The following is a 25,594-nucleotide window of genomic DNA, read 5'->3' on the forward strand; positions in this document are numbered from 1 at the left end:
TGATATGATCCTATACTTAGAAAAATATACAACAAAGCTACTAGAGCTAATAAACAAGCTCAGCAAAGTTCCAGGATACAAGATTAACAAGCAGAAATCAGTAGTGTTTCCTTTATACAGTACATGGACAGATGAATAGAAAAATAAGGACAAAAAGTAAATGAAGAAGAGGAGGGATGGGGGGTATGGGATGTTCTGGGTGTTCTTTTTTACTTTAACTTTAATTCTTATTCTTTTTTGTGTGTGGTAATGAAAATGCTTAAAAATTGATTGTGGTGATGAATGCATAAGTATATAATGGTACTGTGAACAACTGTACACCATGGATGACTGTATGGTATGTGAATATATCTCAATTAAACTGAATTTTAAAAAAAGAAAAAAATCAGTAGTGTTTCTATACACTAGTAAGGAACAATCTGAAGAGGAAATCGGGGGAAAATTCTGTGTACAATAGCAACTAAAAGAATCTAGGAAAAACTTAACCAAGGATGTGAATGACCCACATTCAGAAAACTACAAACCATTGCTAAAAGAAATCAAAGAAGACCTAAATAAATGAAAGGACATACTGTGTTCACAGACTGGAAGACTAAATATCATTAAGATGTCAAATGTACCCAAATTGATTTACAGATTCAATGCAATCCCAAAGAAAAATCTAATAGCCTAAATTGCAGAATTGGAAAAGCCAATCATCAAATTTATTTGGAAGGGTAAGATGCCCCAAATAGCCGAAAACATCTTGAAAAACGAAAAATGAATTTGGAGGATTCTCACTTCTCAACTTTAAAGCATATTACAAAGCTACAGGGAAAAACAAAACAGCATGGTATTGGCATAAAGATAGACATATTGACCAATGGAATCAAATTGAGATTTCAGAAATAGACCCTCACATCTATGGCCAATTGAATTTTGACACGGCTGCCAAGTTCATCCAACTGGGACAGAGCAGTCTCTTCAACAAATGGTGCCAGGAGAACTGGATATTCATATCCAAAAGAATGAAAGAGGACCCCTATCTCACCTTATACAAAAATTAACTCAAAGTGGATGAAAGACTTAAATATAATAGCCAGAACCATATAACTCCTAGAAGAAAATGTAGGCAGCATCTTCAAGATCTTGTGGTAGGAGGTGGTTTCCTAGACCTTACACCCAAAAGCACAAGCAACAAAAGAAAAAATAGACAAATGGGACCTCCTCAAAACTGAATACTTTTGTGCTGCAAAGGACTTTGTCAAGAGGGTAAAAAGGCAGCCCATGCAATGGGAGAAAATATTTGAAAACCACATATCCAATAAAGGTTTAATATACAGGATATATAAAGAGATCCTACAACTCAACAACAAAAACAACCCAATTAAAAATGGGCAAAAGACTTGAATAGACATTTTTCCAAAGAACAAATGCAAGAATGTTCGTCCATGAATTAGAACAAATGTATCCACCAAAGAGGATCTACAATGGCTAAAAAGCACATGAAAAGATGTTCAACATCACTAGCTATTAGGGAAATACAAATCAAAATTACAATGAGATATCATTTCACACCTACTAGAATGGTCACTATTTAAAAAAAACTACAAGTGTTGGAGAGGATGTGGTGAAACAGGAACATCACTATTGGTGGGAATATAGAATGGTACAGCCACTGTGGAAGACAGTTTGGTGGTTCCTCGGGAAGCTAAATATAGAACTGCCATATCATCCACAATTCTGCTACTAGGTATATGCTTAGATGATATGTGGGTGTGTTTGTGGTTGAAAGGGAAAGTTTAAGGTCATGTATGTCACTAGAAGGAAAGCCAAAGGATGAAACATAGGACTGTATAACACAGCGAACCCTCTTGTGGACGATGAATGTGGTCAATAGAACAAAGAAAAGAATGTTCATTCATGAATTAGAACAAATGTATGATACTATTACTAATATTTGTTAATAATATGGTGCTATATGGGAAAAAAATACACCTAAAACAAATTACGGATTGTAGTGAAGAGCAATATATGAAAATTCTTCTAACAATTGCAAAAATAAATAAATAAATAAACAAGGACATTAGGCTACATGAAAGAAACCAGACACAAGGTACTACATACTGTTTGACCCCATTTATATAAAATGCAAATATAAATAAATTTAGAGAGACAGAAAAAAAAGTGTTCTGACAGAAACAGATTAGTGGTTATACAGTGCTAGGGAAGGATAGAGGGATTGAGAGATGGCTGCTGAGGAGTATGGGTTTTTTCTTTTTGACGTGGTGAGAAGTTGTAGAATTGTTTGCAGGGATGAATGCACAACCCTGTGAATATATTCAAAGACAATGATTGTACGCTTTAGATGGATTGTATATGTGACTATATCTCAATAAAACTGCTTTTTTAAAAAAGTAGATTAGAAGCTACCAAGGACAGGGGAAAGAGGGGAATTAGCAGTTTCTGCTCTAGAGAGTTTCTGTTTGGTGATGAAAAAGTTTTAGTAATGGATGTTGGTAATGGTAGCACAACATGGTTAAAAAAAAAAAAAAAGACTGGTTTCTTTATGAAATCTACTAACACATTTATCATTTTTTGTACCAATCTTAATCTGAAAAGAAGCCTACAGTGACTTGTTTCCAGAAATTTCTACCAATCTCCATGAATTGGACTGGGGTGTTAAACTGTTAAAATCAAATAAAGGAGTCACATAAAATATTAACTTAATGGATATGATTTCTTAGATTCCTTTTAACACATTGGCTCCTGCTATCATTTGTTTGCTGTCAAGTGTTAAATGATTAAAAAATATTAAGAAAACTGAAACAGCCTACTAATTCTTAAATAGCTCTCTTTTCTTCTAGTTACATGATTGTAGTTTTATAATATATATATATAATAGAAATATGTTCTGCTTGGTAAATTATTTTTGGTTACTTATACGAAAATAAAAATATCAATATTTCACGGTAGTATTTGTTCAGCCAAAAACAGCCCAACTTTTAGGTGCTTTGCCACAACTTTGAAGAACACTATTAAGCAGAATCCAATGCTTAAAATATTAAATGCTAGGTTTATTAGAGCTCCAAATTTGAAGTGCTTTAACTGTTTTGTAAACAACTGATAGAACTCACAAAACACAGACATACTGCACTTGCTAAAGTCAACCAAAATTATAGCAGTTATGAAGGAAATATATTTTAGCATTATACTGTTCTAAAACACTTGTCAGTTTTTCTGCAGAAGGGGGAATCTGGAACTGATCTACAAATCAACAATTTAGTCGATTGTTAAGTTTATGAGTTCAAGAAAAAAATAATCACAGGAAAATTCATCAATTATGAATAGATCCATCCTAGTCTTTTTGTAATTTTATTGTACTTTTTAGAACTGTTAGTAGTCTAAAACTGCAATATACTCCACAGCAAGGTTTATCAAACATCACTGGGTCACAAAATTAATTTGTGAGTGTGTCAAAGCCAACATCTATTTAGTGTGATGGTATAGAACAGAATAGGAAATATCAATGTATACTGCACATAAGGACATTTATTGCTTCATAAAACTTTTATTTCTATTTTATGTATATATGAAAGCCATTCTCTTTCTACTATATCATAATACTCACTATTCCATCAAAAGAAAAAGGCTAAAAATAGCACAGTCTTAAGCACATGAAAGTATTAGTCTAGTCTCTATACTGCAATGGGGTTCCTATGTAATTACTTAAGAAGGAAATTACCTAAGGGAGAAAAAGATTTAGATAGTTCTACAACTTCTATCAGAATATTACTGAATTCTTCAATTTGTTACTGAATTAACAAATCCATAATTCAGAAAACATGAAAACCTGAAGTAAACACAGAAAATGTCATGGGTTAATGGGCTCCAAAATACTTCATATTGTAGGGAAGATTTATGTAATTTGTCTCCAAGTTATAAATATTAGATAAACTAATAATACTTGACAGGGATACTAAGTCTTGCTCCTTAAAGAACCTATTATTCTACTTCTACCATAACTATGATAATATTTTTTCACAAATATTACAAGGAACACCCTTAGAAGTCCGTTAAATCACTACCTATTTGTGTTGTACAAATTTAAATACGTAACAGATTTAATCCAGTTCTTAATAAATACCTAAACTTTTAAAAATATTTCACTGTGGAGTATAAATTGCTGAGAAATTTCTATCAAAACAAAATCATGTCACATCCATAAATGTTATAATACTCTCATGAAAAATTAATTTGTTTTAATAGTTTTAAGAACTTCGTAAAATGCTTTGCTAGTGAATAATCCTATACATAGCAGAGATGGATTAGGAAAAACATTACAACAAATAAGACTATTGTATGATTTACTTTGCAGACAAAATAGGTTCCCTTACAAGTTGGTAGAATTCTCAATACATAAATTGGATTGACCACACCCAGTACTGACTATTTAAGATAGAGTCTGGAATTTCCAAATTTCTTGAAATATTGAGCTTTCAATTAATTCATATATAGTGTTTAAGTTTTAAAATCTTCATTTCATTTCTGACTTCATCCCACATCAGTTTCAAACCCAGAACTATATTAACACTGCATTTACTGGGAAATATGGAAAGTGTTGGGGCGGCATCCCAATTCTAACTTTAAACACTTATTCTAGGATAAATTCTTGAATGGAATGATTAATTAAATCTTTCTTTCAACAAATATTTGCCAAGGGCCTACCATGTGCCAGCATATGCACTGTGGGTAGAGTGGTGAATGCATATGGCCTCTGCCTTCAGGGAACAGGCTCCTTACTTGAAGTTAAGAAGAGTACAGTCAACTGGCCTGGAAAAGTAGAAAGAGGGTAGAGGCTTTGGAGAATCCAGGCTTCATATCCCAGCTCTACCATCTTGCATAAAGTAGGCAAGTTCATTAATCTCTCTAAGCTTTAATTTCTTCCTTTATAAAAGGAGTTTAATATCAACTATTTCACATAGTTGTTGCAAGGATTAAATATGCACTAAAAGGTGCTTAGTGCAATGTGGGACATTACTAAATATTCAAAATAAATCAAAATTCAGGATCTGACACATAGAATCCATTCAATATTTGTTGAATGAATAATCCACTCTGACAAAGAACCTTAAATGCTATTTCCAAAGGAAGTGCATCAAACATTAAGTACATATGATACTATATTTAATCCCAACTATTGTGCCAAATTTGGGTAATTACCAATTGTTTATTCATTTTATGCTCTTCAATTTGGACTTCAATTTATGCCTTAAAACATGTACATACTTAAAAACATGTAAGTATGCCACCTAGTAAAATAAAAGAGAAGAGCTAAAAGTTAATTTTTTTCAACCTCAGTCTGACTCCAACTGCATACTCTTATCTAAAGCAAAATTTGGTGCAAAATTTAAGTAACAAAAGTATAAATAATTAAAATGGTCACAGAAGTTCAGGCTCTTACTACAAAACACAGCAAAGTTAATTTATCAATTGTACCCATGGTACACTAGTTGACTAACATAAACAAATATTCATGGGTACAGAGAAAGATAACTAACTTTAGTCTCTGAGCATTATTTTTAACATAATTCAATCTTTTAAAGTGTTGCTGCAAGAAAACATTTCAAGTTAACGTGAGTAAAATCATTTTATAGATGCTATAAATTTACCTGCTTGAGTCCTTCATCAGTAAGTTTGTCCTGGTTGCCTACATGCACTTTCTGAAGTAAAGGACAGTGAGAGGCAACTGCAATAATAGAGGTGTCAGAAAGCTGTTTACACCTGTAGGCTGTATACCTAAGAAGTCCAGGACACTTAAATGCTAGAACACATACGCCAGTATCAGACATACTGCGACAATCAGAAATGTTGATTTCAATTATATTTTGACTTCTTGATGCAATTTTTTCCAATAATTCATCAGTGACCTATGAAGAAGAAAAAGCATAAAATTAAACTTTTGCTAAAAGCAGAAATTTATTTTCTATTCTTTTGTTAAATTTTCTCAAGAATATAATAATTAAATTATAGAACAAAAATCACAAGGAAAATCTTACTTAATATTAAATCATAAAAATAATATATGAATTAAGTTTTAATTAAAAGCATAAAATCTATCATTATTGAGAAAACTCACCTTAATTAAACTTTTAAACTCATGAAAAAATGCACCACAAATAAAACTGAGATTTTTAAATGTTGTTCTCTATTTTTAATCCTGCAAATAGCGTTAAATCAATCACGATGCAAGAATCTGCATGTTTTGCACTTGATATTAGATAATACCACAGTATATATAAATTTCAATTGTTTTATACATCAATCAAAATATTACCTCACATATAACTAATCCATAACTGAGAAAATATGATATAATTTGTATGCTATCCACACACCAAAGACTATATGCATATGTCCATGACAAACATCTTTTCTCAGAATTCAATGCTAAACATATAACCTTAAAATTCTTCTGCAGAGAAACTCATATAGTCATCTGAATTTTAAAACATCTAAATAAATAACCTCTACATATTACTTGCCCGATCATATTTCAAAAAAAGAAAAGAAAAGAAAAGAAAAGAGTTAATGTTGCTCAAGTCCACTAATTAAAAATAATGAGAGAGAAAATGAACATGATGAGGTTTAGAATGGAAGAAGGAAAGAAGTAGAGTGTTGAATGGCACCAGGGATAAGAGCTAAGGTTAAAACTACCTTTGTTTATACTTGTTTGAAACAGCACAAACACAGACAGTTCCCTCAAAATCTTAAACTCTGACATAATTCTCCCTTTATTTTTATTTTTCATCTTCAGACCTAACAGCCAGTGGAGGGAGAAAGATGTTCTTAGTCTAAGTTTGTATTAAATAACTCAGATATCCAGGAGTAATGAAGTAAAGAGCTAGCAGATTATTCCATACTTACCTTCTCTCTACTCTAGAAGCCACAATCACCAAAATACCATTCCATCTATCTGGCCATAAATTTCATGAACCAAGTCAGGTAAATAAAAAAATTCTGTAATTATTTTAACTTCATAGCCAGTGTGGCAAAACAACAACAAACAAACAAACAAACAAAAAAAAAACCAGAAATAAAACAACTTACATAGAAATGCTCTAGAACTTGGTAACCAAGTTTAAAGTGTATACATTACATACACACACCTTACCAGTTGTATGCTGGAATGCCTCATACCAATTCACAAGAACCAACTGCATGTACCTCTGCCCAAATCTGCATTCAATGACGTTACATTGGTTCATTAAAATTGGCCATAGTCGGATATTTATACTCCTATCAGGGATTTTTTTTGGAAAGCCAGGAGTTAAGTATTTACTACTGTATACTACTATCAGACCAAGGAAAGATTTAGAACAGGTTTAGTACTCCAATAAAATCTTATTCTTACTGGATATTTTTAAATATTTTCAATGCCAAGTACTGACAACCAAGTTTAAAGAGTGAATCCAAAAAAGTCTAACAAACTGTTTGCAATAAGCATGATAAACTCTATCTTTTTGCTTAATTTATACCACCAAATAAACATATCGAGCAGCCAGGTTGGGGGAGAAGGGGGGTTGGAAAAATTCATCAAAAGGAAAGTTTAAAAAAAAAAGCTATCTTAGCCTATTTTGTTTTTGTTTCATCATCTATAAACAGAGGTAATAATAGTATCTACTCATATGGTTGCTGTGAGGATTAAATGAATTAATATGTATAAATCCTTAGGAGCAGCTCATGACACAGAGATAGTGCTACATACATGTTTGCTATCATTTTCTAATAATATTCATGATATAATACCCCCCAAATAGAAAAAGATTAATGGCTTTTTAAAACAAAGTAATGAAAAAAGGGGGAAGACAGAGGAAATATTAAGAAGCAACCCCAAATTACCAATCTACTCTAAAGACTATCTCATTCACCATGAGTACATAGCTTTAACTAGAATTCACAAAAAAATTATTACTAAAGCACAGAATTATAGTCATCTGAAGTAACTATCTTCAAAAACAAAAACATGAAAGATATGAATTTTAAAGAGTAATAAGAATATTTTTTAATTGGGTAGGTCAAATTGAATGTTTCTTAGAATTAGATTCCATACCTGCTGACGACTACTAAGATCCAGCTGCTTCCAAAACTGAAAATCCAAACAAAGGTCACGCCAGTACTTGCAAACCAATGATGCAGAAAGGCAACGCTCATCCAAAGACAAATTGGAAAATATCTGTGAAGAAAAAACAAACCATATAATAATATGTGCAAAACATTTTAAAGGCACAGGGAAAGTTTTTTATTTATTAGTTAGAAAAGATTAACTTTTTAAACCAAAAACTTCTTAAATAGAAGAGACCATTATTAGAAGAGTCATTGTTAGGGATTGCCCTAAAGAGAAACTATGGTATGGGAGTTAAGAACATGGACTGATATTGCCTTTTTTAAAGAAATGGTGTGTGTGTATGTGTTTGCTTATATTTAAAGAAATTGGAAGGACAAAATTAAAATTCATTTTTTTTTAAATGCTTACCTTTAGGGGGAGGGAGAAAAAGTAAGAACAAGAGAGGGATGAAACTGAGACTACTCTGAATATACCTAGTTTTATAGTTTTGACCTTGAGCCCAGGTAAGCATTTTAAATAATATTTTTAAAAAACAGAAAAACAAAAATAAATCATAAGAAGGGCACTTCACCTCTGTGGTATTTTTTCTAGAAACACATAACCCCAATCTAAACCTGAGGAAAATATTACATGCTCACAAATGAGGGACATTATACAAAATACCAGATCGGGACTCCATAAAAAAATAAAGGTCATGAAAATCCTTTATACTGAGGAACTACCACAAACCAGAGGGGATTAAGGAAACATGAAAACTAATATAATCTGGGCCTAGATCCTGAAACAGAAAAGGCATATTAATGGGAAAACTGGTGAAATCCAAATAAATACAAGAGTTTGGTTAATAGTAAATTACCAATATTAGTTTCTTAGTTTTGACAAATGTACCATGATAATGTAAGATAACAAAATTAGGGGAAACTGAAACTTGGTGAGGAGTGTACAAGAATTGTCTGTACCGTCATTCAACTTTTCAGTAATTCTAAAATTATTCCAAAGGAAAAAGGTTATTTTTAAGAATGTTTTAAAAAGCTAAATCATAAAAAGATGGATAGCATCAGAGTTAAGACCAATACAAATATAAAAAAATTAAGATATTATCAGCATATACAATGCATGAGATCCTGAATCAAGTCAGCTATAAGAAGATACTTCTGAGAAAATCAGATAAAAATGAACAAAAAATATATATTAGAAGATGTAAAAGAAATTTTTCTTCACTTTTTAGAGAGTGATTATATTGTAGTTATGTTGGTTCTGTGGCTATATTATTTTTAAAAAGCTATTATCCATTTTAGATTTATACTTTAATATATTTATGGCTGAAATGATATGATAGCTAGAATTTGATTTCAAATACTTTAGGAAAAAAACAAACTTGGCATAAGACAGATAAAACAAAGCAGAATATTGAAAACCATTGAAGCTGGGTGAAGAATACATGGGGGTTAGTTAAGCTATTTCTACTTTGGTTTGTATAGGAAAATTTCCACATTTGGTGAAAAAATTCTTTAAGAGTTTGGGCTGTAACACTAAATTGCCTTATCTTTTTGAATTTGATTCTAAATTGAATCATGGCTCCACCATTTATTAGCAATGTAACCTTCGGCAAGTTACCTGGCCACTGTTACCTTAATTTTCTTTAAAATGGGGGATATAGAGTATTTACCTCACAAGGTTTTGGAAAGGAGTAGAGTACAGATACAGTTCTTGGAACAGTGTCTGGTACAGAGTACACTGTAATCCCTATCATGTCTATGCCTAAAATGACTTATGTGCCGGTTTAGACATATTATGATCCCCTAAAAGCCACATTCTTTAATGCAATCTTGTGGGGGCAGATTTATTAATCTTTCTGTTTATGGTGTGACCTCTTGATTGGATGTTTGCATGAAGATTTGACCCCACTCATTCAGGGTAGGTCTTGATCAGCTTACTGGAACTCTTTAAAGGGAGCTCGCACAGAGAGCAGAGGAACAAAAATGCCCTGGGATATGCTAAGCCAGAACCCAGATGCTTGCTCAAGCTTTGAAATGCTAGCCCAGAGTTTACTCTGGAGAAGCTAAGAGAGACAATCCCAGAGATATGTTGGAGAACACCATTTTGGAATGCAACCCATGAGCAAAGACAGCAGACACCAGCCATGTGCCTTCCCAGCTGACAGAGGTGTTTCAGACACCATCAACCATTCTTCAGTGAAGGTATCTTCTTGTTGATGCCTTAGTTTGGATGCTTTTATGGCCTTAGAACTGTAACTCTGTAGCCACATAAACCCCCTTTATAAAACCCAATCCATTTCTGGTGTTTTGCATAACAGCAGCATTAGCAAACCAGAACAACTTACCTGTGTGTGGCCAAAACACATAAATTTCTAAGCTAGAGAAGATGGCAGACTGGTGAGCTGTATGTTTTAGTTACTCCTCCAGGAAAGTAGGTAGAAAGCCAGGAACTGCGTGGACTGGACACCACAGAGCAATCTGACTTTGGGCATACTTCATACAACACTCATGAAAACGTGGAACTGCTGAGATCAGCGAAATCTGTAAGTTCTTGCGGCCAGGGGACCCGCGCCCCTCCCTGCCAGGCTCAGTCCCGGGGGAGGAGGGGCTGTCAGCTCCGGGAAGGAGAAGGGACAACTGCAGTGGCAGCCCTTATCGGAAACTCATTCTACTGATCCAAACTCCAACCATAGATAGACTGAGACCAGACACCAGAGAATCTGACAGCAGCCAGCCCAGCAGAGAGGAGACAGGCATAGAAAAAAAACAACATGAAAAACTCCAAAATAAAAGCGGAGGATTTGTGGAGTTCTGGTGAACATAGAAAGGGGAAGGGCCCTGAGGCACATATGCAAATCCCGAAGAAAAGCTGATCTCTCTGCCCTGTGGACCTTTCCTTAATGGCCCTGGTTGCTTTGTCTCTTAGCATTTCAATAACCCATTAGATCTCTGAGGAGGGCCCGTTTTTTTTTTGTTTTTTTTTTTTTAATCCTTTTTTCTTTTTCTAAAACAATTACTCTAAGAAGCCCAATACAGAAAGCTTCAAAGACTTACTATTTGGGCAGGTCAAGTCAAGAGCAGAACTAGGAGAGCTCTGAGACAAAACGCAAAAATCCAGTGGCTGAGAAAATTCACTAAACACCACAACTTCCCAAGAAAAGGGGGGTGTCCGCTCACAGCCATCATCCTGGTGGACAGGAAACACTCCTGCCCATCGCCAGCCCCATAGCCCAGAACTGCCCCAGACAACCCAGTGTGACGGAAGTGCTTCAAATAACAGGCACACACCACAAAACTGGGCGTGGACATTAGCCTTCCCTGCAACCTCAGCTGATTGTCCCAGGGTTGGGAAGGTAGAGCAGTGTGAATTAACAAAGCCCCATTCAGCCATCATTTCAGCAGACTGGGAGCCTCCCTACACAGCCCAGCAGCCCAGAACTGCCCTGGGGGGACGGCACTCACCTGTGACATAGCACAGTCATCCCTCAACAGAGGACCCGGGGTGCACGGCCTGGAAGAGGGGCCCACTTGCAAGTCTCAGGAGCCATACGCCAATACAAAGGACTTGTGGGTCAGTGACAGAGACAAACTGTGGCAGGACTGAACTGAAGGATTAGACTATTGCAGCAGCTTTAAAACTCCAGGATCACCAGGGAGATTTGATTGTTAGGGCCACCCCCCCTCCCTGACTGCCCAGAAACACGCCCCATATACAGGGCAGGCAACACCAAATACACACGCAAGCTTGGTACACGAATTGGACCCCACAAGACTCACTCCCCCACTCACCAAAAAGGCTAAGCAGGGGAGAACTGGCTTGTGGAGAACAGGTGGCTCGTGGACGCCACCTGCTGCTTAGTTAGAGAAAGTGTACTCCACGAAGCTGTAGATCTGATAAATTAGAGATAAGCACTTCAATTGGTCTACAAATCCTAAAAGAACCCTATCAAGTTCAGCAAATGCCACGAGGCCAAAAACAACAGAAAATTATAAAGCATATGAAAAAACCAGACGATATGGATAACCCAAGCCCAAGCACCCAAATCAAAAGACCAGAAGAGACACAGCACCTAGAGCAGCTACTCAAAGAACTAAAGATGAACAATGAGACCATAGTACGGGAGATAAAGGAAATCAAGAAGACCCTAGAAGAGCATAAAGAAGACATTGCAAGACTAAATAAAAAAATGGATGATCTTATGGAAATTACAGAAACTGTTGACCAAATTAAAAAGATTCTGGACACTCATAGTACAAGACTAGAGGAAGTTGAACAACGAATCAGTGACCTCGAAGATGACAGAATGGAAAATGAAAGCATAAAAGAAAGAATGGGGAAAAAAATTGAAAAAATCGAAATGGACCTCAGGGATATGATAGATAATATGAAACGTCCAAATATAAGACTCATTGGTGTCCCAGAAGGGGAAGAAAAGGGTAAAGGTCTAGGAAGAGTATTCAAAGAAATTGTTGGGGAAAACTTCCCAAATCTTCTAAACAACATAAATACGCAAATCATAAATGCTCAGCGAACTCCAAATAAAATAAATCCAAATAAACCCACTCCGAGACATATACTGATCACACTGTCAAACACAGAAGAGAAGGAGCAAGTTCTGAAAGCAGCAAGAGAAAAGCAATTCACCACATACAAAGGAAACAGCATAAGAATAAGTAGTGACTACTCAGCAGCCACCATGGAGGCAAGAAGGCAGTGGCACGATATATTTAAAATTCTGAGTGAGAAAAATTTCCAGCCAAGAATACTTTATCCAGCAAAGCTCTCCTTCAAATTTGAGGGAGAGCTTAAATTTTTCACAGACAAACAAATGCTGAGAGAATTTGCTAACAAGAGACCTGCCCTACTGGAGATACTCCAGGGAGCCCTACAGACAGAGAAACAAAGAAAGGACAGAGAGACTTGGAGAAAGGTTCAGTACTAAAGAGATTCGGTATGGGTACAATAAAGGATATTAATAGACAGAGGGGAAAAATATGACAAACATAAACCAAAGGATAAGATGGCTGATTCAAGAAATGCCTTCACGGTTATAATGTTGAATGTAAATGGATTAAACTCCCCAATTAAAAGATATAGATTCGCAGAATGGATCAAAAAAAATGAACCATCAATATGTTGCATACAAGAGACTCATCTTAGACACAGGGACACAAAGAAACTGAAAGTGAAAGGATGGAAAAAAATATTTCATGCAAGCTACAGCCAAAAGAAAGCAGGTGTAGCAATATTAATCTCAGATAAAATAGACTTCAAATGCAGGGATGTTTTGAGAGACAAAGAAGGCCACTACGTACTAATAAAAGGGGCAATTCAGCAAGAAGAAATAACAATCATAAATATCTATGCACCCAACCAAGGTGCCACAAAATACATGAGAAAAACACTGGCAAAACTAAAGGAAGCAATTGATGTTTCCACAATAATTGTGGGAGACTTCAACACATCACTCTCTCCTATAGATACATCAACCAGACAGAAGACCAATAAGGAAATTGAAAACCTAAACAATCTGATAAATGAATTAGATTTAACAGACATATACAGGACATTACATCCCAAATCACCAGGATACACATACTTTTCTAGTGCTCATGGAACTTTCTCCAGAATAGATCATATGCTGGGACATAAAACAAGCCTCAATAAATTTAAAAAGATTGAAATTATTCAAAGCACATTCTCTGACCACAGTGGAATACAATTAGAAGTCAATAACCATCAGAGACTTAGAAAATTCACAAATACCTGGAGGTTAAACAACACAATCCTAAACAATCAGTGGGTTAAAGAAGAAATAGCAAGAGAAATTGCTAAATATATAGAGACGAATGAAAATGAGAACACAACATACCAAAACCTATGGGATGCAGCAAAAGCAATGCTAAGGGGGAAATTTATAGCACTAAACGCATATATTAAAAAGGAAGAAAGAGCCAAAATCAAAGAACTAATGGATCAACTGAAGAAGCTAGAAAATGAACAGCAAACCAATCCTAAACCAAATACAAGAAAAGAAATAACAAGGATTAAAGCAGAAATAAATGACATAGAGAACAAAAAAACAATAGAGAGGATAAATATCACCAAAAGTTGGTTCTTTGAGAAGATCAACAAGATTGACAAGCCCCTAGCTAGACTGACAAAATCAAAAAGAGAGAAGACCCATATAAACAAAATAATGAATGAAAAAGGTGACATAACTGCAGATCCTGAAGAAATTAAAAAAAATTATAAGAGGATACTATGAACAACTGTATGGCAACAAACTGGAGAATGTAGAGGAAATGGACAATTTCCTGGAAACATATGAACAACCTAGACTGACCAGAGAAGAAATAGAAGACCTCAACCAACCCATCACAAGCAAAGAGATCCATTCAGTCATCAAAAATCTTCCCACAAATAAATGCCCAGGGCCAGATGGCTTCACAGGGGAATTCTACCAAACTTTCCAGAAAGAACTGACACCAATCTTACTCAAACTCTTTCAAAACATTGAAGAAAATGGAACACTACCTAACTCATTCTATGAAGCTAACATCAATCTAATACCAAAACCAGGCAAAGATGCTACAAAAAAGGAAAACTACCGGCCAATCTCCCTAATGAATATAGATGCAAAAATCCTCAACAAAATACTTGCAAATCGAATCCAAAGACACATTAAAAAAGTCATACACCATGACCAAGTGGGGTTCATTCCAGGCATGCAAGGATGGTTCAACATAAGAAAATCAATCAATGTATTACAACACATTAACAAGTCAAAAGGGAAAAATCAAGTGATCATCTCAATAGATGCTGAAAAAGCATTTGACAAAATCCAACATCCCTTTTTGATAAAAACACTTCAAAAGATAGGAATTCAAGGAAACTTCCTCAACATGATAAAGAGCATATATGAAAAACCCACAGCCAGCATAGTACTCAATGGTGAGAGACTGAAAGCCTTCCCTCTAAGATCAGGAACAAGACAAGGATGCCCGCTGTCACCACTGTTATTCAACATTGTGCTGGAAGTGCTAGCCAGGGCAATCCGGCAAGACAAAGAAATAAAAGGCATCCAAATTGGAAAAGAAGAAGTAAAACTGTCATTGTTTGCAGATGATATGATCTTATATCTAGAAAACCCTGAGAAATCGACAATACAGCTACTAGAGCTAATAAACAAATTTAGCAAAGTAGCGGGATACAAGGTTAATGCACATAAGTCAGTAATGTTTCTATATGCTAGAAATGAACAAACTGAAGAGACACTCAAGAAAAAGATACCATTTTCAATAGCAACTAAAAAAATCAAGTACCTAGGAATAAATTTAACCAAAGATGTAAAAGACCTATACAAAGAAAACTACATAACTCTACTAAAAGAAATAGAAGGGGACCTTAAAAGATGGAAAAATATTCCATGTTCATGGATAGGAAGACTAAATGTCATTAAGATGTCAATTCTACCCAAACTCATCTACAGATTCAATGCAATCCCAATCAAAATTCCAACAACCTACTTTGCAGACTTGGAAAAGCTAGTTATCAAATTTATTTGGAAAGGGAAGATGCCTCGAATTGCTAAAGACACCCTAAAAAAGAAAAACGAAGTGGGAGGACTTACACTCCCTGACTTTGAAGCTTATTATAAAGCCACAGTTGTCAAAACAGCATGGTACTGGCACAAAGATAGACATATAGATCAATGGAATCGAACTGAGAATTCGGAGATAGACCCTCAGATCTATGGCCGACTGATCTTTGATAAGGCCCCCAAAGTCACTGAACTGAGTCATAATGGTCTTTTCAACAAATGGGGCTGGGAGAGTTGGATATCCATATCCAAAAGAATGAAAGAGGACCCCTACCTCACCCCCTACACAAAAATTAACTCAAAATGGACCAAAGATCTCAATATAAAAGGAAGTACCATAAAACTCCTAGAAGATAATGTAGGAAAACATCTTCAAGACCTTGTATTAGGCGGCCACTTCCTAGACTTTACACCCAAAGCACAAGCAACAAAAGAGAAAATAGATAAATGGGAACTCCTCAAGCTTAGAAGTTTCTGCACCTCAAAGGAATTTCTCAAAAAGGTAAAGAGGCAGCCAACTCAATGGGAAAAAATTTTTGGAAACCATGTATCTGACAAAAGACTGATATCTTGCATATATAAAGAAATCCTACAACTCAATGACAATAGTACAGTCGGCCCAATTATAAAATGGGCCAAAGATATGAAAAGACAGTTCTCTGAAGAGGAAATACAAATGGCCAAGAAACACATGAAAAAATGTTCAGCTTCACTAGCTATTAGAGAGATGCAAATTAAGACCACAATGAGATACCATCTAACACCGGTTAGAATGGCTGCCATTAAACAAACAGGAAACTACAAATGCTGGAGGGGATGTGGAGAAATTGGAACTCTTATTCACTGTTGGTGGGACTGTATAATGGTTCAGCCACTCTGGAAGTCAGTCTGGCAGTTCCTTAGAAAACTAGATATAGAGTTACCATTCGATCCAGCGATTGCACTTCTCGGTATATACCCGGAAGATCGGAAAGCAGTGACACGAACAGATATCTGCACGCCAATGTTCATAGCAGCATTATTCACAATTGCCAAAAGATGGAAACAACCCAAATGTCCTTCAACAGATGACTGGATAAATAAAATGTGGTATATACACACGATGGAATACTACGCAGCAGTAAGAAGGAACGATCTCGTGAAACATATGACAACATGGATGAACCTTGAAGACATAATTCTAAGCGAAATAAGCCAGGCACAAAAAGAGAAATATTATATGCTACCACTAATGTGAACTTTGAAAAATGTAAAACAAATGGCTTATAATGTAGAATGTAGGGGAGCTAGCAATAGAGAGCAATTAAGGAAGGGGGAACAATAATCCAAGAAGAACAGATAAGCTATTTAATGTTCTGGGGATGCCCAGGAATGACTATGGTCTGTTAATTTCTGATGGATATAGTAGGAGCAAGTTCACAGAAATGTTGCTATATTAGGTAACTTTCTTGGGGTAAAGTAGGAACATGTGGGAAGTTAAGCAGTTATCTTAGGTTAGTTGTCTTTTTCTTACTCCCTTGTTATGGTCTCTTTGAAATGTTCTTTTATTGTATGTTTGTTTTCTTTTTAACTTTTTTTTCATACAGTTGATTTAAAAAAGAAGGGAAAGTTAAAAAAAAAAAGAAAAACAAGGAAAAAAAAAAAGATGTAGTGCCCCCTTGAGGAGCCTGTGGAGAATGCAGGGGTATTCGCCTACCCCACCTCCATGGTTGCTAACATGACCACAGACATAGGGGACTGGTGGTTTGATAGGTTGAGCCCTCTACCACAGGTTTTACCCTTGGGAAGACGGTTGCTGCAAAGGAGAGGCTAGGCCTCCCTATGGTTGTGCCTAAGAGCCTCCTCCCGAATGCCTCTTTGTTGCTCAGATGTGGCCCTCTCTCTCTAGCTAAGCCAACTTCAAAGGTGAAATCACTGCCCTCCCCCCTACATGGGATCAGACACCCAGGGGAGTGAATCTCCCTGGCAACGTGGAATATGACTTCCGGGGAGGAATGTAGACCCGGCATCGTGGGATGGAGAACATCTTCTTGACCAAAAGGGGGATGTGAAAGGAAATGAAATAAGCTTCAGTGGCAGAGAGAATCTAAAAGGAGCCGAGAGGTCACTCTGGTGGGCACTCTTACGCACACTTTAGACAACCCTTTTTAGGTTCTGAAGAATTGGGGTAGCTGGTGGTGGATACCTGAAACTATCAAACTACAACCCAGAACCCATGAATCTCGAAGACAGTTGTATAAAAATGTAGCTTATGAGGGGTGACAAGGGGATTGGGAAAGCCATAAGGACCACACTCCACTTTGTCTAGTTTATGGATGGATGAGTAGAAAAATAGGGGAAGGAAACAAACAGACAAAGGTACCCAGTGTTCTTTTTTACTTCAATTGCTCCTTTTCACTCTAATTATTATTCTTGTTATTCTTGTGTGTGTGCTAATGAAGGTGTCAGGGATTGATTTGGGTGATGAATGTACAACTATGTAATGGTACTGTGAACAATCGAAAGTACGATTTGTTTTGTATGACTGCGTGGTATATGAATATATCTCAATAAAATGAAGATTAAAAAAAAAAAAAAAAAGACATAATGCTGAGCAAAACAAGCCAGGCACAAAAAGAGAGATATTGTATGTTACCACTAATGTGAATTCTGTGAAAAATGTACAATGTTTTATACTGTAGAATGTAGGGGACCTAGAGATACCAATTAGTGGAGGGGGAATGATAATCTAATAAGAACAGATAAACTATGGAGGGTAATCTCAATGTTATGGGAATGCTCAGGAATGATTATGGTTTGTAAACTTTCTTGGATATAGTAAGATCATGTTGAAAGCAATAGAGTTATTTTAGGTTTTTTTTTCTCTTATTCCTTTGTTTTCTTAGGGGTTGTTAATTTTCTTGGGGTATGGTAGGAACATGTTGGAAGCAATGTAGTTATTTTAGATTATTTGTTTTTCTTACTCCTCTGTTTGGACATGGTTTATTAATTTTCTTGGGGTATGGTAGGAACATATTGGAAGCAAAGTAGTTATTTTAGGTTATTTGTTTTCCTTAATCCATTGCTTTGTTTGAAATGTTGTGGGGTTTTTTTGGTTGTTGTTTGCCTGTTTGTTTTTAATTTTTTGATAAACAAAGTTAAAAAATTGAAAAAAAATCAGTAGAAAAATGGGAGTAAAAACTAAATGACAAATAGGGTGGGATGAGGGGATGGTTTGGGTATTCTCTTTTCACTTTTATTTTTTATTCTTATTCTGATTCTTTCTGATGTAAGGAAAATGTTCAGAAATAGATTGTGGTGATGAACGCATAACTATATGATCATACTGTGAACAGTTGATTGTATACCATGGATGACTGTATGGTTTGTGAATATATTTCAATAAAACTGAATTAAAAAAAAAATTTCTAAACTAGAATCTCTACTATGTTTAAGTCTCGAGCTTTGGGAAAATAAATGCCTTTCTTTCACAACTCCTCTTCCTCCACCAAGGTTCTAGTGAGTTGTAAAGAAGTAAAGAATATTCCATTGCCCAGCAAAATGGAGTAAGCCCCTATAGCCACTATTACTCATTACAACTAAAACCTCTGGACAACATGCTATAATCAATCAAGGATTCTAAAAGGTTAAAACCATACAGACTGGAGAGCCAAAACTTGAAGAACAACCTATAACAGGGATGAGTTTCCTGGTCCTCCCCCATCCCTTTAATCTCCCAGTTTAGACTTGAGGGTGGTCCCACAACAGAAATGCACAGCAGACATAAGAAACAAAAACACACAGAGAACCTCATATTTCTAGATAGAGGAACAAGAAAATAGGCCTCTGCAAGACAGAGAGTACGGAAATGTCCTTTTCTTTTCTTCTCTTTTCTTTTTCTCTTTTCTCTCTACTGTCCGTGTCCCAAATGTGGCCTCAAGTTATGGAGCTGCAACGTGGTGGCTGTGTAAGAGCCTAAAACCCCAAGAGTAAATGCATTTTTTTGGCTAAAGGAATCAGGAAAGGGTACGGTATGAACCACCGAGTTGCAACAAATCTCCATTACTTTTTTCTTACCACTTCACCATAAAGGGAGCCCCAGTCACGAAAGACTACACAGCAGCACAGGTGGCTATCTCTAAAAGAAACTCCAACTTCCTATCCTGAAGACCAGGAAAAGGGGTCCCTGGGAGTCAAAGAATGTGGATGAAGTACCAAGAAGAGATCTGAAAAAGGACTCTCTAATTTTGAGTATGAAAGTACACAAGACCTGAGCTTACCACCAGGCAGCACAAGTACAGACGAAACCTAAAGCAGCAAAGCAAAGGCTTTGAAAACTGAACTGACATTGAAATCACAGTCAAGGAAGGTGACAGAAAAAACTGCAGTCTGAATCTAACCTGGTTGACTGCCTACTGAAACAAAAAAAATTTTTCTAGAGAATACTGATTTTAACAGGATCCAGAGTTGCTATAATAGTCAAAATATCTACATACAATCCAAAAGTGACTTGACATTAAAAAAAAGAGGAAAACGTGATCAGTTCTGAAGAGAAGAGACAGTCAACATTTGCCAACTCTGAGATGACACAAATGATAGAGTTAGGAAAGATTTTAAAGCAGTTGTTATAACCATATTCCATGAGGTAAAGTTGAACACTCATGAATCTACTGAGGAGACATTCTCAACAAAGAAACAGAAATTATTTAAAAAAAAAAAAAAAAAAAAAGAAGAAGAAGAAAGTGGGCATTTTATAACTGAAAAACACAAGAGATGGAATAAAAATTCATCAGAAGAGCTCAACAGCAGAAAGAAGATGACAACAGAAAGGCACAGTGAACTAAAAGATAAATGAGTGAAAACAAATCAATCTGGAGAACAGAAAGGAACAAAGGTGAAAAAAAGAGCCTCAAGGATCTGTGATACATATTAAAAAGTCTAACTTTCATGTACTGGAGTCCCAGAAGAAAAAAAGAAAAAGAATGGTGCAGAAAAAAATATTTGAAGAAATAATGTCTGAAAATTTCCCAAATTTTGTGGAATATATAGAAATTCAAGAGGATCAGCAAACCAGAAAGAGAATAAACTCGGATAACATCATGCCCAGAAACATCTTAATCAAACAGATGAACATCAAAGTTAAATAAATCTTGACACCAGCCACAAAAACAGGGCATATAACATAAAGGGGAACATCAATTCAAAGGACAGCAGATTTCTCATCAGAAACCATGGAATGCAGCACACAGTGGAGAAACATCTTTAAAGAGCTGAAAGACAAGTAGTGTGAGTCCAGCATTAGATATACAGGAAGACTATACATCAGGCATGATGGAAAATACAGACATTCTCCAAGAAAAGAAAACTAAGAGACTCCATCACCAAAGAACCACTCTAAAAGAAATACTAGAAGAAGGTCTTCAGACAAAGGGAAATGATAACAGAGAGAAACTTGAAACTTCTGGAATGGAGGAAAAGCAATAGGAATAGTAACTATCTGAATAAACATGAAAGATGCTTTTCTCTACATTTTATTTGGAGTGCTAAAAGTAGACTGTGAAACATCGGGTATGCATATTGTAAAACTTACAAAGAGATATAGACAAAAGCCAAAAATCCAGTAGATAAATTAAATGGAATACTAAGTTTTAAAGTAATCCAAAAGAAGTGGAATAATGAAAATGGAGGAACATAAAATAGAGGGGACATTTCTCCAAAAAAGTTATACAAATGGCCAATAAGCATATGAGAAGATACTCAACTTCATTAGACATTAGGGAAATGCAAATCAAAACCACAATGACATGCAATCTCACACCCACTAAAATGGCTACTATTTAAAAAAAAAACATAAAATAACAAACTACTGGCAAGAATGTGGAGAAATAAGAACCTTAGTGTATTGCTGGTGGTAATGTAAAATGGTGCAGCCTCTATAGAAAAGAGTTTGATGGTTCCTCAAAAAGTTAAACACAGAACTTCCATACAACCTGGCAATCCCACTTCTAGGCATATACCCATGGAAATTCAAAGCAAGGACTTAGATGGATATTTGTACACCAGTGTTCATAGGAGCATTATTCACAATAGCCAAAAAGTGGAAGCAACTCAAATGTCCATCAAAATTTTTATACATACAATGGAATATTACTTAGCCTTAAACAGGAATGAAGTTCTGATACATGAGACTACATGGATGAAACTTGAAAATATCATGTTGAGTAAAGTCAGCCACAAAGGGACAAATATTGTATGATTACACTTATATGAAATAGCTAAAATGTGTAAATTAATAAAGTCAAGATAGATTACAGGTTACCAGGGGTGGGGACAGGGAGGAAATGGGGGTTACTGCATAATGGCTGTAGGGTTTCAATTTGCAGTGATGGCAAAGTTCTAATAATGGATGGTGGTGAGGGTACCAGAACATTGTGAATGTGATTAATCCCACTGAATAGAATGCTTGGGAGTGGTTAAGATGAGTTAAGTGGGAGAAACTAAGATGGCAGCTAGGTGAGAGAGGGCAAAAAAACATCTCCGTGAAAAACACTAGATAAAAACCAGAAAGTGACCCAGAATACCGGTTACAGCAATGCGCCAGCTGGACGAGGTCTGCTAGTATCACAGGGGCCGTACACTTGGTGAAACCAGGAGTCTGCATTCTGAAACAAGTGAGTAAGCTGGCTGGAAGACCCACAGCCATGCAGCGGTGAGGGGAAGCCAGGGCTTGGCATTTGGAGACCAACTGGCTCTTTCAAAAAAAAGGGGGAAAACCCCAGAGCGGCTGCAGTTGTGGGAGTGGGAACCACGCAGTAAAACACAGCAAGAGGGGGCTGGGCCGGACTCTCGGTGTCCGCTGCAGATACCCTCGGGGCCAGGGGAACGGAGGGGAGAGCCGGAAGCTGAAAGAAACACCGCAGCTCGCAGCTGGCTCCCCGGAGGGCTGGATAAACTCCTGCCCAGGGCCAGGCCCATAGCCCAGAGCCCCGCCAGTTGTCCCAGAGCTGGGAAGGAGGAACTGTGCGAAGGGGGGGGGGGGGTTGAGATGCCCCGTTCAGCCATCTTTGCATCAGGCGGAGAGTGTCGCTGCACGGCCCGGCTGCCCGGGGCTTCCCTTGAGGGACGGCACGCACTGGTGATGTAGCACAGTATTCCCTTGGCTGGGCTCCTGGAGGATCGCAGCTGGGAGGGGGAACCTGCTTGGAGAACCCAGGGACACTATGCCAAGTTCGGTGGTTTGTGGGACAGTGATAAAGAGGTTTTTGGGGCTGAAATGAAATGAAGGCTTAGACTCTTGCACCGGCCTTGAATCTCCGGGAACCTGGGGGATTTGAATATTAAAGCTGCCCTTCCTCCCTGGCCACCCGGACACACGCCCCACATTCAGGGCAGACAGCTCCAGCAACACACCCAATCTGAGTTCTCCAACTGAACCCATAAGAATCATTTCCCCACCCGCCATGGGAACAAGGTTGAGAACTGACTTGAGGGGTATAGGTGACTCACAGACGCCATCTGCTGGTTAGTTAGAGAAAGTGTACGTCACCAAACTGTTTCTGAAAAATTAGATTGGTATCTTCCTTTTTTACAACTTGAAAGAACCCTATCAAGCAAAGCAAATGCCAAGAGGCCAAAAACAACAGAAAATCTTAATGCATATGATAAAACCAGACAATATGGAGAATCTAACTCCAAATACACAAATCAAGATATTAGAAGAGACTCAGTACTTGGCAGAATTAATCAAAGAACTACAATCGAGGAATGAAAACATGGCAAAGGATTTAAAGGACATCAAGAAGACCATGGCCCAGGATACAAGTGACATAAAGAAGACCCTAGAAGAGCATAAAGAAGACATTGCAAGGCTAAATAAAAAAATAGAAGATCTTATGGAAATAAAAGAAACTGTTGGCCAAATTAAAAAGACTCTGGATATTCACAATACAAGATTAGAGGAAGTTGAACAACGTCTCAGTGTCCTAGAAGTCCACAGAACAGAAAATGAAAGAACAAAAGAAAGAATGGAGAAAAAAATAAAAAAAATCGAAATGGATCTCAGGGATACGATAGATAAAATAAAACGTCCAAACTTAAGACTCATTGGTGTCCCAGAAGGGGAAAAGAAGGATAAAGGTCTAGAAAGAGTATTCAAAGAAATTGTTGGGGAAAACTTCCCCAACCTTCTACACAATATAAATACACAAAGCATAAATGCCCAGTGAACTCCAAATAGAATAAATCCAAATAAACCCACTCCGGGACATATTCTGATCAGACTCTCAAATACTGAAGAGAAGGAGCAAGTTCTGAAAGCAGCAAGACAAAAGCAATTCACTACATACAAAGGAAACAACATAAGACTAAGTTGTGACGACTCAGCGGCCACCATGGAGGCGAGAAGGCAGTGGCATGACATATTTAAAATTCTGAGAGAGAAAAATTTCCAACCAAGAATACTTTATCCAGCAAAACTCTACTTCAAATTTGAGGGACAGCTTAAATTTTTCACAGACAAACAAATGCTGAGAGACCTGCTCTACTTCAGATTCTAAAGGGAGCCCTACCAACAGAGAAACAAAGAAAGGAGAAAGAGATATAGAGAATTTTAACAGACATATATAGTACCTCACATCCCAAATCATCAGGACACTCATTTTTCTCAAGTGATCACAGATCTCTCTCCAGAAGGGACCATAAGCTGGGACATAAAACAAGCCTCAAGAAATTAAAAAAAAAAAAAAAAAAATTGAATATACTCAAAGCACATTCTCCAACCACAATGGAATATGAATAGAAGTCAGTAATTTTTGAACTGTAGCTCCGCTATTTACTTCCTACACAATATAAAATACACAAACTCTAATGACAAATCAGTGGTTTTGAACTCAACATAAAAAATGTAATTTTAGACAACTATATAAAGGTGGGGGAATGGAGGAATATAGGAACATAGTTTATGTGTCCTATTGAAATGAAGGTGGTATCAAAGAAAAACAAGATTGTTATGGATTTAAGAGGTTAATTTTAAGCCCCACAGTAAACACAAAGAAATTATTAGAGAATATGACCATAGAGATGAAAAGTAGAGTATGGGTAGAGAGAAATGGGGGAAGGGGCAATGGGGAGTTAAGAAATGAGTGTAGGGGTGCGTTTGAGGTGAAGGGAAATTTCTAGTAATGGATGGTGGGAAAGAGCATTACAACATTCTAAATGTGATTAATCCCACTAATGGAAGGCTAGGGAGGGGGTGGAATGGGAAGATTTAGGCTGTATATATGCTTCCACAACTGAAAAAAAAAAAAAAAACAGTCTAAATAGATGACAATTGAATGCCAAGGATGAACTTGAATGGGATTGGAGGATGGAGGACAGAAGGCTCAAAGGGACACAGTTGAGACATAAGGAAAAGGAAATATAGAATGTAAGCTTTGTATCATTGTTGAATCTCTTGTACTCCTTAGCTGCGCTTAATGGGATTGCCTAAAAGAAAGTTCTTGTTCATGGGAAGCGTATATGTGAATTACAGTGTTTGTTCAAGGGTGTGTGCAGCTAGCTCTCCTATGTTCAGAAGACAGCAATAGATGATGGATGATAGATAGGGAGGGAAGGAGGAAGGGAAAGAAATAGCAATGTGACAGCTTGTTAAAGTTGGTGGATTAGGTTATCGGGGGAGAGGGGTCAGGGTATGATGGAATTCGGTGTAGGGGGATAGTATTGTTTTTGCAACTGCTCCTATAACTTTGAATTTATTTCAAAATAAAAAAAAAAAAAGATGAGTTAAGTGGTTCAAGTTTGTGTTGTCTACATGTTTCCACAATTAAAAAAAAAAAGAAAGAAAGAAAAACTAAAGAAACAATGAAAATTAAATGCAGTCCATGACCCTGAATGCCCAAAAGGACATT

At 36.5% G+C, this 25,594-nt stretch overlaps 1 protein-coding gene across 3 annotated transcripts in view; it reads right to left on the reverse strand.

Annotated features, from left to right (window-relative positions):
* The window catches only part of FBXL17 (F-box and leucine rich repeat protein 17), a 564,196-nt gene that overhangs the window by 518,739 nt on the left and 19,863 nt on the right, over positions 1-25,594 (reverse strand). For all 3 annotated transcript variants that reach the window (XM_037801526.1, XM_037801527.1, XM_037801528.1), the window contains exons 2-3: positions 8,093-8,215; positions 5,652-5,909 (exon numbers count right to left, since the gene is read on the reverse strand). In XM_037801526.1, coding sequence (XP_037657454.1) covers positions 5,652-5,909; positions 8,093-8,215 — 381 coding nt within the window. The remainder of the gene's footprint in view (positions 1-5,651; positions 5,910-8,092; positions 8,216-25,594) is intronic.

This window comes from Choloepus didactylus, chromosome 13 (genome assembly GCF_015220235.1).
Source record: "Choloepus didactylus isolate mChoDid1 chromosome 13, mChoDid1.pri, whole genome shotgun sequence".
In the NCBI taxonomy this organism is placed as follows: domain Eukaryota; kingdom Metazoa; phylum Chordata; class Mammalia; order Pilosa; family Megalonychidae; genus Choloepus; species Choloepus didactylus.